The sequence below is a fragment of the Fonsecaea erecta genome (assembly GCF_001651985.1).
Source record: "Fonsecaea erecta strain CBS 125763 chromosome Unknown Scaff21, whole genome shotgun sequence".
Taxonomy (NCBI): Eukaryota; Fungi; Ascomycota; class Eurotiomycetes; order Chaetothyriales; family Herpotrichiellaceae; genus Fonsecaea; species Fonsecaea erecta.
This window is the reverse complement of record NW_017387264.1, coordinates 63,139-74,767: the sequence shown is the minus strand read 5'-3', so window position 1 is coordinate 74,767 and position 11,629 is coordinate 63,139. Positions and strand designations below refer to the sequence as shown.

Genomic DNA, 11,629 nt, shown 5'->3' with positions numbered 1-11,629 from the left:
GCCCTCAACAGTGCGAGAAGTCGATGTCTCAAGGACAGCTTTATACAATCCAGATACGTGTTCAACCCTCTGACTCTTCGTCTAACGATCCCACCCCAAGGCTCTCTGACACCACCCGTCCATCAATCAATTTATCTATCATGCAGCACACGAGCCCGAGTCCACGCGCGGAAGGTCAGGAGAGGAACGGAAAGCAGGAAAGAAAGAAGCATGTTGAGACTCTCTATGCCATGCCGTGCATGGGACGTACGTGCGAGGGCCAGATGAGATGGAGATAGATGGAGATAGTGCCGCGAGAACAAAAGATCGATCTCGTGGCCATGAGATCGTCCTCTGGATCTTCCCCGAAGAACATTGCTGCCTTGCTTGCTGGCCTCCTTGTATGGCTCCCATCCGCCGTTTGGTTTTAGACCTGGAGACAATCTGCCTGTTATCTGCGGAGATGGAAACGGCGAGGACATCTCCACCATGGCATGCTTTGCTGGAGCAGGCATGGTCTCGGGTTCCGTCACCGCCGTCTGCTTTGAGTATGTGTTTTCGTGTCCGGGAACCTTTTGAGATTACCCAAATTCCGACCTTTTTACCAGTCCCGGTCGAACTCATCGAGAATGCCACGCAAAAACCGGTCCTCATGGCCTCTCAAGCTGATCACAACTCGGCACCTCCAACGCCAGCCGGCCGCAAGACTCATCAAGCTGCTCGAGGACACCTCGTCTGACGCATCTTCTGGTCTCGATAGCCCTTGTTCGCCGTGTCGTCTTCGCCTCCCCGCAAGGCCTGTCCGAGACGGTCGGTAGTAGCCCGTCGTTGGGCTCGCGCCGGGCCATGGGGCGCGGTGGTGGGAGTGAGAGCGGCTGTGGAGTTTCTAGTTGCTCTTGCCTTAGAGATGGACACGACGTCGTGGGGCCGGGCCGGAGACGCCGAGAGGGATCCAGAAAATCGCCAGGCGTTGCGGCGAGACCACCGGATGAGCATTCGAGACAGAAAGGAAACGGTGCTCACTATGTAAAATAGACTGTGAGGTGTGAGCCCATTGGGACTCCTCAGGGCGCCAGCGAAGAGAGTAGAATCGTGCCAAGGGTTCAATGAGCCTGAAGGTCGTCCTCGGGGTGGTCTTGGTGCTGATCCTGGAGGTGGCCATCGGAGTGGTCTTGAAGGTGATCCTGCATCCTTAAGATACCCCGATTGCCTGGGCCCGAAGAGGAAGCCCTGGCACAATACGACGTCGACGACGTGCTCTACTCCAACGAAGTCAATACCAGAGGCTCAAGGGTGATTAATGGACGATGGTGAGGCTCTCTGCATTCTCGGCGTACACAACCGGGAATGATTGTACACATTTGACCTGGAAAGCCCATATGAACCTCGATTGCCACACAATTAAAAGCGCGCTCGAACGGCAAGCATGCGGAGGCTGGACCATCGAAACACCCGCGTGGCCATCTTGTTTCCCTGGAGGATGCGAGGACCAATTTGACGCCTTCAAATAAAAAACGAACGTGGTCTGCCTATGGAGTCCCCTATATCCTATAGGAGACTGTACCTGTGCGCCGACACTGTGCCCCAAAATGCATACTCGGTTATCCTGTAAGGCGGCCCTGGAAAGGTATACTGATGGGAACAAGAGCCCTAGATCAAGGCCCGACAAGCCCACGATGGTCCCCGCGATACGAATACGTTTGTCCCATCTTGAAAGGCTGGTTTATGGTTGCGGGACAGGGCAGACAGCGTCTGTGGCAAATGTGACATGTTAGGTCTGCTCGAACACTCTAGCGAGCACTCCAGACAACGGTTTCGACAACGTAACATTGCAACATGGAACCAGTCAGAGATATCACAGAGTCTCATGGGCGAGGAGGGTTCCCGAAGCCGAGGGAGCAGTGCCTCAGAGGCAGTAGAAGTTGATGCAGATCAGCCGGAATCAGAGTGTGTATTTCAGAGCCTTATCCTTGCCGGTCTGCGTCTCGACGTGCTTGAATATCTGTCTCAGCTCCTCCTCACTGACGCACCGCATATCTCGCACCTGTTTCTCAGGTCCAGTCACAAGGACAGTCTGCCAGAGCCAGCAATATTTTCATACCCCGCGACCGTGACTCTGCCTGGGGAGGCAACGGACAAAGAACTCTGGAGACCGTTTATGTTGTTCATAACACTGCCACGCATCGACTTCTGGTTGTCTACATAAGAGCCTGCATCGTCTAGGGAGATGTGGGACAGGGACAGAGTGTTGAAGATATAAAAACTCAACAAGGCTTAAATCAAGGAGAGATATTGGATCGATCATGCATACATGCATGTATGTAGCATAACCATGCAAAGGGACAAAATTCACTTACTCTGGTGCGAGAGGAGGAGCGTACATAGAATGACATGACATGATATGGCCATCCAAGAGCCTCAGATTGTAGTGCAATATCTGCTCGTCGTGGGCCAGTCTCTGCAAGCGACACAGAAGTTTGTCCGTGCCTGGAGTGTCCACGGTTAGCCGTCGCGCGCGTCATGTGTATAACTCGGAGCTTGGTGCCCACGGACCTAATAACAAAAGCAATAAGAAAGCTACGAGATTCCACCGTTCTTCCAAGTAAAAAGCTGGCGCGAGAGAGAGGGGAAACGAGGGACTATTCCGGGCGAACGTCCTGAGGCGTAGTATAGAAAATCCGCAATGGGCTAATTGACGTCGTATGATGTGTATTTGCCGTCTCCATCTTGGAAGTCCACCGCAAGCGAAGTTGGCAGCTTGCTCCTGCTTGGAGGAACAAGGCGAGGAGTGTCAGTAAGAAGAACATAGCAGCGGCATGGTTGATCCAGCACAGAAGCGTAGGAAGGCCGGGCTTGTGGCGGAAACGGCAGCGCCGCCTCCCAGAAATGGAGCTCATCAGCGAATCTGAGCGTCGTCGAAACCCGCTCGGTCGCCTGAGAGAGTCTGTTCGCTCAGTTCCCAATTGCTTCTTTACTTCCTCGTCAACGGGACCTGCGCACATGTTGTGCGAGATAGACTGTTCTGAAGCGAGCTGTGCCTCGAGAGAATGGGAACCGAAAGCGTAGAGGGCGATGAGCGATTTAGCTGCGAGAGGGTTTGGTCGGATCTCTTCCAGGCATAGTTTGAACGTCTGCTCCAACCGTTTTGCCTGGACGTCGATTGCTGCCGCAGAGGCAGCTAATTTGCGCCCCTTGCAGGATGCGAGCTCATTCCTCTCTTCAAGGGCGCTGGGACAACAATGGTGATGCCATCTGGATCGTTCGAGAGCTTCTCCTGTATCGCCTTCAAGAGCGCACGTCCCCGTCCGCTCAACATCGATGTATAGAGCAAAGCAGAGCAAAGCAAAAGCAGATGAAATCGGACTCCTCCGCAACGCACCCACGCGCTTGGTGGGCGTGTGCATCATGGCCTCCTGCATCTCGGGCGGGATGGCTGCCTAGGGGATCACGTCCTCCGTCGCAGCTGAGACGACGGTGCCCTTTTCTTCGAGATGTGCTGGCGGTGGCTATACTGGCCAGGGTCAAGGAGATTGAAGCCATAGCTTGTCCTAAAGCAGGAGAGGCGTTGGTGAAAGGATAATTTGTTCAGGCGCTGATATGTCTCTGGAGTTTTGTGGAGTCGGGCGCGAGACATCGCGCGGCAGATTCAACCAAGCCAGAATGTCTTCCATCCCCCGGGAGGTCGGAGCAGAGCACTCTTCACAAATCCCCAGGCCATGTCAAAAGCCTTTCCACCGTAGAAATCTGAGGGCGAGATAGTCTTTCTCAGGATGTACAGTCTCCACTCGAACTCGACGTCGTCAAGCTGCTCGGGGTCAGTGACTTCAGGCTTGCTGCCAGTGTCATGCGCGGACGCCAGGACAACGAATAATTGCAGATGATGGGCTCCTGCCACAGGGCGGCGGGACCGAGTACAGTCGAGTCTTGCGGGCTCAATGTAACTGTGCAAACACAACGACCTTTGCTCGCTCACTACTTCTCGGCGCTCAATGTTCTCTCGCTGCTCTCTCATCGCAAGACACCTCTTCAAGAAGTCGACATCAAACTCATTCCATCTCCGCCAAACGCTTCAAAAGGTCCGCCTAGCGGAAGAGTTTGCAAAGGCTGTGCATGTGCTGAGTACTCATACTCGGTCGAGGATCCGAGGTCATTTGTGTCGTCCCAGAGGAGTCCTGGAACACGAGATGTGCTGCAATTGGAGTCTGTGAATTCAACTTGGTCGTTCCGATGGTCATCCTCACCGAGAGTGTTGCCAGTTGGCGAAACGGCCTCCCCCAAGAGTCCACGACTCGGTGCCATGAGTATGTTAGAGGAACTGTTGGCGCAGTAAATATGGCATGGATACAAATGGGAGAGACCAGTAGCCCTTGGCCCCATCTCAGGTCTTGTACACAAGTCCAAAAGGATGCAGAGCCAAAAGTCTGAATTCTAAGGCCTAAGGATCATTGCTGGATTGAGATTTGAGGTTGTGTCGAGGCTGCCCTTCCATGAACCGTGGGCAACAACTTCGGAGAAAAATTTCAAGTTCATCAGAGCAAGTCGGCGCTTTTTCTGAGACTGTAACGGCGTCCTCCAGTGCATACACCCACGCTGCGACATAGCGTATCCTGTCCTTGATATAGCATTCTGAGCGGCGGCTCAACGAATCGCTGCCATTCGGCGCCGGATGAGGCTGGACAGCTCTAGAAACCGAGCGACCTTTTATGCCTCACAGCTCGTAAAGCTTGTTGAGCTCGCTTCGAGGTGTGGAGGTGTGGAAGGGACGGCGAGGACACACAGTCTGTCCCCAAAAGCGATAGTTCCCACGTCGCTCTGGCTTCCCTCCGGCTATTCTCCTCGGCCGTCTTCTGTCCCATCGTCCCCTTTGCCATCTGACCACCCACGAACCCCTTCAACATGGTCCAGTGGTGAGTGTACCGGGCACCGGTGAAACTTTTGATACAAAGCGAGTTTTCCAGCATGGGTGTGGATTTTGCTCATCCAAAGACTTTCTGCCTGCATTTCGTGTCATCACGTCTCTCTGTTGTCGCTATACGTGTATAAGAGGACGGTAGACGACCCCAGTTGGATTGTTGGCTAACGGCCCCCTAGCACGGAGCCCATTTCGGCGGGGACGATGGCCCCTAATAATCGGGGAATATCGCTCCCTCCGCGCCTAGCGTCCGTTAATCCTCCCCGTGCCAATGCCCTACAATTGATGAATTCGCTCATGCGCGACGCGATCACAAACGACAACGAAACTGAAATCGCTCTCCTTGTGAATGTGGTGATAATCGGGCACTTCTGCGCAGATAGTTGCTCATTTGGAACCTCAACCCGCAGCCGCAGGTCGGAGGATCTCGTGTTTCTAGCCGGCGGATGACGACTCTAAGTCACTGCTGAGAGCAGCGTCACCGATATAGAGTAGAGTCACAAAGTCGAGGCTGAGTGAAGAAAAGACAAGAGGAGGAGGAAGGTAGCCCAGCTCCGCAGACAGAAAACAAATTGGTCATTCCGTCTTCTCAATAGGTCGCGAAATGCGAGCTCCAAGTGGTCGACAGCTGGCTCTCGCATCAGCATCTGTCCTCATGCCAAAAGCGAGCTCCTTACCCTGTGATGAGGACGGCTCGTTGTCGATAGATACACCAGAGATCTTGCTTCGAAGGGTCAGCGGTGAACGGAGCCCGCGTCTTGACAAAGTCGACGTTCCCACGCGTCGAAATTTCGGAGCGGCTGTTGGTCGCCGCTGAACTGCTGTGACATGCCTGCCTGCTCGGGGTTTCGCACCAGGACTTTGCGTTCCGGACGGACTGAGCAGGGTGAAGCTCGCGAGTTGAATCAACTCGCTGCTTATCAGAACGGACCTCGCCCACATCGTGATTAACCGAGTCCTCGAGAATCGCAATCGTCTCTGATGTATCAGCAGGAACCTTCCATGCGACGCATCCTGATTTGGACATGCCTGGGAGGCTGGATTAATACCAAGACCACCTCCCATTTTGAAGATCCGTCACAAAGCTCGACATTTGCCCGCATACTGCTTTGCGTACAGATGCAGGCTATTTCGATCCCGGTAAACGCTGGGCGTGTTCCGGTTCAATTCGGACACCAGATGAGTTCAAGACGAAAGCAAGCTCCGTGTAGGCGCCATTGTGTGGTCACCAGGCATGGGGAAATTGACAAAGTCAGCCAGAAAGTTGCACTCCGACAGTGAAAATCGACTGGGAGAGAGACCCAAGAAAAAGCTGCTCCGACGTCGTCTCGCCGGGGAGGCTAAACTGGACATACCTGAACACCCCTCTCATCTCTAGCATGCAACAGACGGCATATTCTTCATCCTGATATCATCTTGCAAGGCGAAATAGACGATTCTGGTGCGTGTCTAAATCTACTCAAGCGGAGCAGGGTTATCCCGTTAGCCTTGTATCAACAGTCAAACATTACCTGTCGGCTTCTTCCTCGACAGTGGTCACGCTGTCGAAGCCGGACAGCCGACAAATTGGAGTTGAGGTCAGGACTTGTGAGACGAGTGTCGACTTCCCGTCTTTGATACATCCAAACGGTCAACAAGATTCGGGCCTTTTCCACGATCGATAAGAAAGACCCCAGTCTCTTGATCGGTGACTTCTTCCATCATGACCCACACCAGTCCACGAGTCGACCGGTTCATACTGTCGACCACGCCTTTCGCCTTCTACGTTGTCCACCTGGGAATCAAGATCGGGTACCAGTTCACCGTCCCATGTTTGCCCTCATCGGCCGGATGCTTTTCGTCATGGGTCCAATCGGGATGTGAGCCCAGCTCCAGTCTCACCTCATCACGCTGGAACAGTCGCCCACAAACCAAGCCCAGCGCCAGTCCTTGAATACTTGCAAAAGTGGTATTGGACATGAACCCGCTGCTTATACACAACTGAATCTGCAGATCTGGGACCATGGTAGAGACTCGTTGGGCCACATATTGGCCGACTTCCAATGCCGAGAGACATTTGGTGCAATTTGTTGCGTTTGTTGCAAGGATGGAGTTGACTTTGCTTATCGCATTGGCCACAATTGCACTCCCGTAGGTGACCGAGAAGAGGGGAGTTGGATAGAAGACGGGATCTTCACTTCAACATAGTTTATAGGTGAAAGGCGGTTCCAGCAAGTTAATAGTCTCATCTATTTTGACCTCGTGGTCTGTTTACCGGTAAATTATATCATAGTGGCCCCGTTAATCAGGCTGAAAGGAAACATCCGAATGGTTGCCACCGTGATGACTGTTCTTTGTCGTCCAGGTGCGGCGGTCGGGTGCCATGTAGTCTGTACCATGCAAAGTGCGTTGCTTCAAGCCCTGACAATTGTAATGGAGCCACCTCTTTACTTCGTAGTTGTCGTCCAGGAAAACCCGCAAACAAGCATTGACTATGGCGATGATGATCCTACGGTCGACGGGATTGTATGCAGCAGCAGTCTCTCACAAGATTGGTGCAAGGAGGTGAGGAGATGGCTGGAGAGTGGAAATGGATATCTCTATTTGAGGCTCGTGGTCATTCACACGTTTTCCAGCCAGAAACTCCAAACAAGGATGATATTATCATCCATTTGCAGCTGCCAGGGCCTTCCTCCTTCTCGGATCCGATGCGGCTGCGGCGTCTGAGGCGGCAGTCATGGTGTTCCCGTCACGCAGATCAGCGACGGCCAGTAAGTTCACCAATGCTTGTCCACCACGCCTGATCCTACCTGCAGTCCTTACTAACCATTCGTAGGGGGCACACGGCGAGGCAGCCGGATCACCAAGGTTGGTTCGGTGGGGAGCAGGGAGGCAGGGAGGGGACAATGTTTGTCGATGGTCCGATCGTCTGCGTGCTTGATCAACGACACTGAATTCACCTTGATCGAGGAGCATGTAGCGCAAGACGACTTTCAGCAGCTGCTTCCTTTAGGTGGCCATGGGGGTGATCATACATATGGTCCTGAGCGCCGTCCTGGGGATTGTCTGCTGGGAACCAGGAACGTCACCACACCGTCCACAAAGTGTAGTATGAGTATTGTAGCCAAACAGGTAGGTTCTGCAGGTAATCAGAGAGAACTGTGCTCGCCTGATCGCGGACAATAACTGCCCTGCCCACTGGGTCTTACCACCCCGACTTTGACCACGAGTCTGACCCGAGTCTGTGATGGCGCAAATCCACCTTTTCTGCCCAACGCCGGTAAGGCCATCAAGGGTGAGGATTGCCTCGAGGAGAGAGCTTTGAGGAGAGAAGATCATCTCTAGGGCCACCTGTAGAGTAGCCTTTAGAGCCATCTCAAGGATATAGGATCACCTCCGAAGCCGTCGGGTCACCTCCAGAGGCGCCTCGACAGGGTCTGTGTTGCCACGATTCTACCTTTTCTTGTCCAACGCTAGCAGGCCTCCAAGGGCCAAAGGAGAGGGAGGAGGTAGAGATTGATCGGAGGAATCGAGAAGGTATCCGACTGACCAGACGCGATTTCAGAGTCCTGCAATCCATCAGTTTCACAGTTCCACATCTTGGAATAGAGGCTATTCACAGATAATTTGAACATCACAGAACGATGGCATTGAGGCCGTTTGACGAACAGGTTGATGGCGTTGAGGTGAACTTGTTGGAAGTCCAGTTCTTGGGCGGCGGCATGGGAAGCGTCATTGTCAGTGCGCGGAGGAATCAGGACCCGAATAATCCCCCGAAAATCCCCTAAAAACCCCAAAGTCACGTCATCTGTCTTTATCACAAGCGTGTCTTTCCGTTCACGTTTGCCGGTAAAACCATCTCAGCTCGCGCTTCGCTAGATTATGCTTTGCGGCACCAAGATGAGAAAAGTCTACCAGCGTCTTTCCCTTGTTTCTGATCTTCCTTTCCTATCGTCATCTCGTTCGTGGCAATCGGCGTCTATGTTATCCCGACTGCAGGCAGGTCCCCGAACTGGATCCTGCGGTACGACTCGGGCACAATGGCGTTGGAGACCTTCATCAAAGCCACCTCGTCTAGCTGTGTTCGGTCTCGCCCTTGACCTGGATGTCCTTCGCCATACACTGGCACTGACATTGGTACTGGCTCGGGTGGCACTGGTTCTGGTACTGGTATTTTCACGGGCCTTGAGATCGGCACGGACCCTCGCTCTGGCACGGGCATGGGCCCTGGTTCTGGTTCTGACTCTGGCTCTGGCTCTAGATTTGGCGCGGGCCCTGGCACGGACCCTCATTCTGGTATTGGTATTTGCACAGGCCTTTGTATTTGCATGGGCGCTCGCTCTGGCACTGGTATTGGTATTGGCACGGACCATCACCCTGGCACGGACACGGGCTCTGGTTCTGGCTCTAGCTCTGGCAGGGACCTTTGGTCTGGCCCTGGCACTGGTATTAGCACTAGCATTGGTATTGGCACGGGCCCTGATTTTGGCACGGACCATCACTCTGGCATGGACACGGGCCCTTGGTCTGGCCGTCGCTCTGGTATTTGGTGTTCACACGGACCCTCGCTCTGGCCCTGGCACCCGCATCAGCACGGGCACGGACCCTGGCTCTGGTACAGCAAGCCACCGTCAGCGACGGGGTGGCTTTGGTGAAGGTCTACGACTCCATTGTGTCCGAGTCGTACAGCAGGATCAAGTTCCGGGACTTGCGTGCTGTCGAGAGCCAGGAGGGAATGCTGCTCTCGTAGATGGTGTGGTGGAATCACAGCAACGACGTCCCGGTGACTACTGCGATGTCGTGGTGGAAGCTGTCCAAACACACCGACGGGCAGCAGTGCATATACGTGATCGAGAGCATTCATGGCCGGGAAGATGGGGCGGAGGCAATGGCGCACCTCATCTCGCAGCTGATGATGTCCAGAAGGCATTCAGCTTCTTCCGATCGCGTATTCTCTGTTCCATGTTTCCAAATACTCTTCTCCCCAGCCGGGTCTGCTCAGACGTGTCCCATTCTTGTTCGTCCCGTCTTCCCTTCCACCAGGTGAGTGAATCAGTGGAAGCCTCCCAGAGCCGCCGCCTTCAGAAGGGAGAGGTAAATGCCTTTTTTCTTGGAGGGCCTTGCTTTGGCTGTGGCCGCTGTACTGTACCTTTGCTGCAGGAGACGCATTCGACACCATAACAGGCCCAAGCAGGGCGACAATGTCGTAGTCGAGTCCACCAAGTTGGCGGCCAACCTCCTCGCATTCAGGCCAGCCGATCACCCCGAAAAGCTCAACGAAGCCCCGGTCGCGGCATTATGGCCCAAAGAACCTGTCCCCATGGTCGCTGACACCAAAGACCAGATGTTCATGTCAATTTACGACGGTATCCTACTGCTGTGGCGCTGGTGCTCATTGCCAAAATCGGGCTGGTCACTGGGGCGTAGAAACTCGACCGCCAGCACTGTGGTGACGAGATCGACCTGGTCAGCAAGCTGACCACTTTCTTGATTGAATACAACGGCCATGACGACGGCCTTCACCATCGTCTTCGTTACCATCATATCGACCCTGGTGCAGCGGTACCCGCTGTGGAACGCGCAGACGGGAACGTTCGTCTCGGACCTCGAGCAGCTCCAAAGCAGCATAAGTCTCCCCTCGGGATCCTAGACCGTCAGGAGGAGGTCGGGTGTGGTGAGACCAAGCGTGGCCACGATACGGCGGTACCCCCATGTGCCTGACTCCACGGCTTTTCGTGCAATCAGGTCGGCGTGTACCTTGATCGCTGAGAATTCTTCCGAATGGCAAAGACCATCGAGACTGGTGGCGATGGTTTGACTTGACACTAGGGCGGATTCGCGATATGGCGAAAAGGTAAAAGCCGACCAAGAAAGTCATCGTTGCAGGGAGGTGGACGAAGCTGTACACCCGGTTGATCAACCGCATCGTGTTGGGGGCATTGGAGGAAGCATTGCAGAATGGGCAGCTCCCAACGCCGGTCTGCCTTCTCACTCCTCACCGTCCCCCAAAGTGAAAAAGAGTCTGCATGACGAGGAAATGGTCGAGACCTCGATAGACGGGCCGAAGAACACAAGCTCTGTGCGCACCAAAGAGGTATAACGGTGAGCGTAGGGCAGGCACTTTGATACGCCTCAGATGTAGTCAGAAGTGGTGATCAACGAAGGTAGCCATCGACAAACTGAACACTGACTCTCTCTTCCTTTCCCAGATTCTATCTTCAAGTGCCTCTTCATCTCGTTTCCATTTCCCGAGACAAATCCCTTCAAATCCACAGAATCTCCCCTTTGCATCGACACCGCCTTCCATGGTCGTCCAATTCAAAAGTACGGCATGGTTCCATCCCAAGCGTCGATCGGATATGGAAAGCTCACTGTGTAGCCATTGGGGGTGAACTTGCCGATCCAGCTGTGGATCATGACCACGCCTCTCCAGCCGCCTCTTCCAACTTTCCCTCCCAAGATTCGGCCAATGCATCCCTGTTTCTCCTCTAGAGGTAATTTCAGTCCGACGCCCAGCCCGACGTTAATGAGAAGCATCAAGCCCAAGCTGTTGACAAAACTCGGGTGAAGGTTCGGGTGGCGGAATTGTCGTCCCTTGTGCATTCATTCCGAGAAACACGCCACGGTTGCGATGACCGTGCCCACAATCTGTTGACAGCCATGCCAGCGACTCTTCATAATACCCAAAACCATGCCGTAAGGAAAGATCAGACCGAAGCAGACGATCATAAGCAGGATATGACGCCGTAGTCGAGCGTC

The 11,629-nt window shown here is 54.0% G+C and overlaps 3 protein-coding genes across 3 annotated transcripts; 1 reads left to right on the top strand and 2 right to left on the bottom strand.

Annotated features, from left to right (window-relative positions):
- Positions 1-2,667: 2,667 nt before the first annotated feature.
- AYL99_12000 (hypothetical protein) lies at positions 2,668-3,398 on the bottom strand (the record flags this gene model as incomplete). Its single annotated transcript, XM_018843504.1, has 2 exons — positions 2,668-2,923; positions 2,980-3,398. The coding sequence occupies 2 exons, from the start codon at positions 3,396-3,398 to the stop codon at positions 2,668-2,670; spliced, it is 675 nt and encodes a 224-aa protein (XP_018687181.1).
- A 2,166-nt stretch (positions 3,399-5,564) lies between these two features.
- AYL99_11999 (hypothetical protein) lies at positions 5,565-5,918 on the bottom strand (the record flags this gene model as incomplete). The annotated part of the gene is made up of 1 exon (XM_018843503.1): positions 5,565-5,918. One exon carries the CDS (start codon positions 5,916-5,918, stop codon positions 5,565-5,567), a length of 354 nt encoding a protein of 117 aa, XP_018687180.1.
- Positions 5,919-10,376: 4,458 nt separating this feature from the next.
- Positions 10,377-10,970, top strand: AYL99_11998 (hypothetical protein; the record flags this gene model as incomplete). The annotated part of the gene is made up of 2 exons (XM_018843502.1): positions 10,377-10,462; positions 10,700-10,970. 2 exons carry the CDS (start codon positions 10,377-10,379, stop codon positions 10,968-10,970), a joined length of 357 nt encoding a protein of 118 aa, XP_018687179.1.
- Between the last annotated feature and the right edge of the window lie 659 nt (positions 10,971-11,629).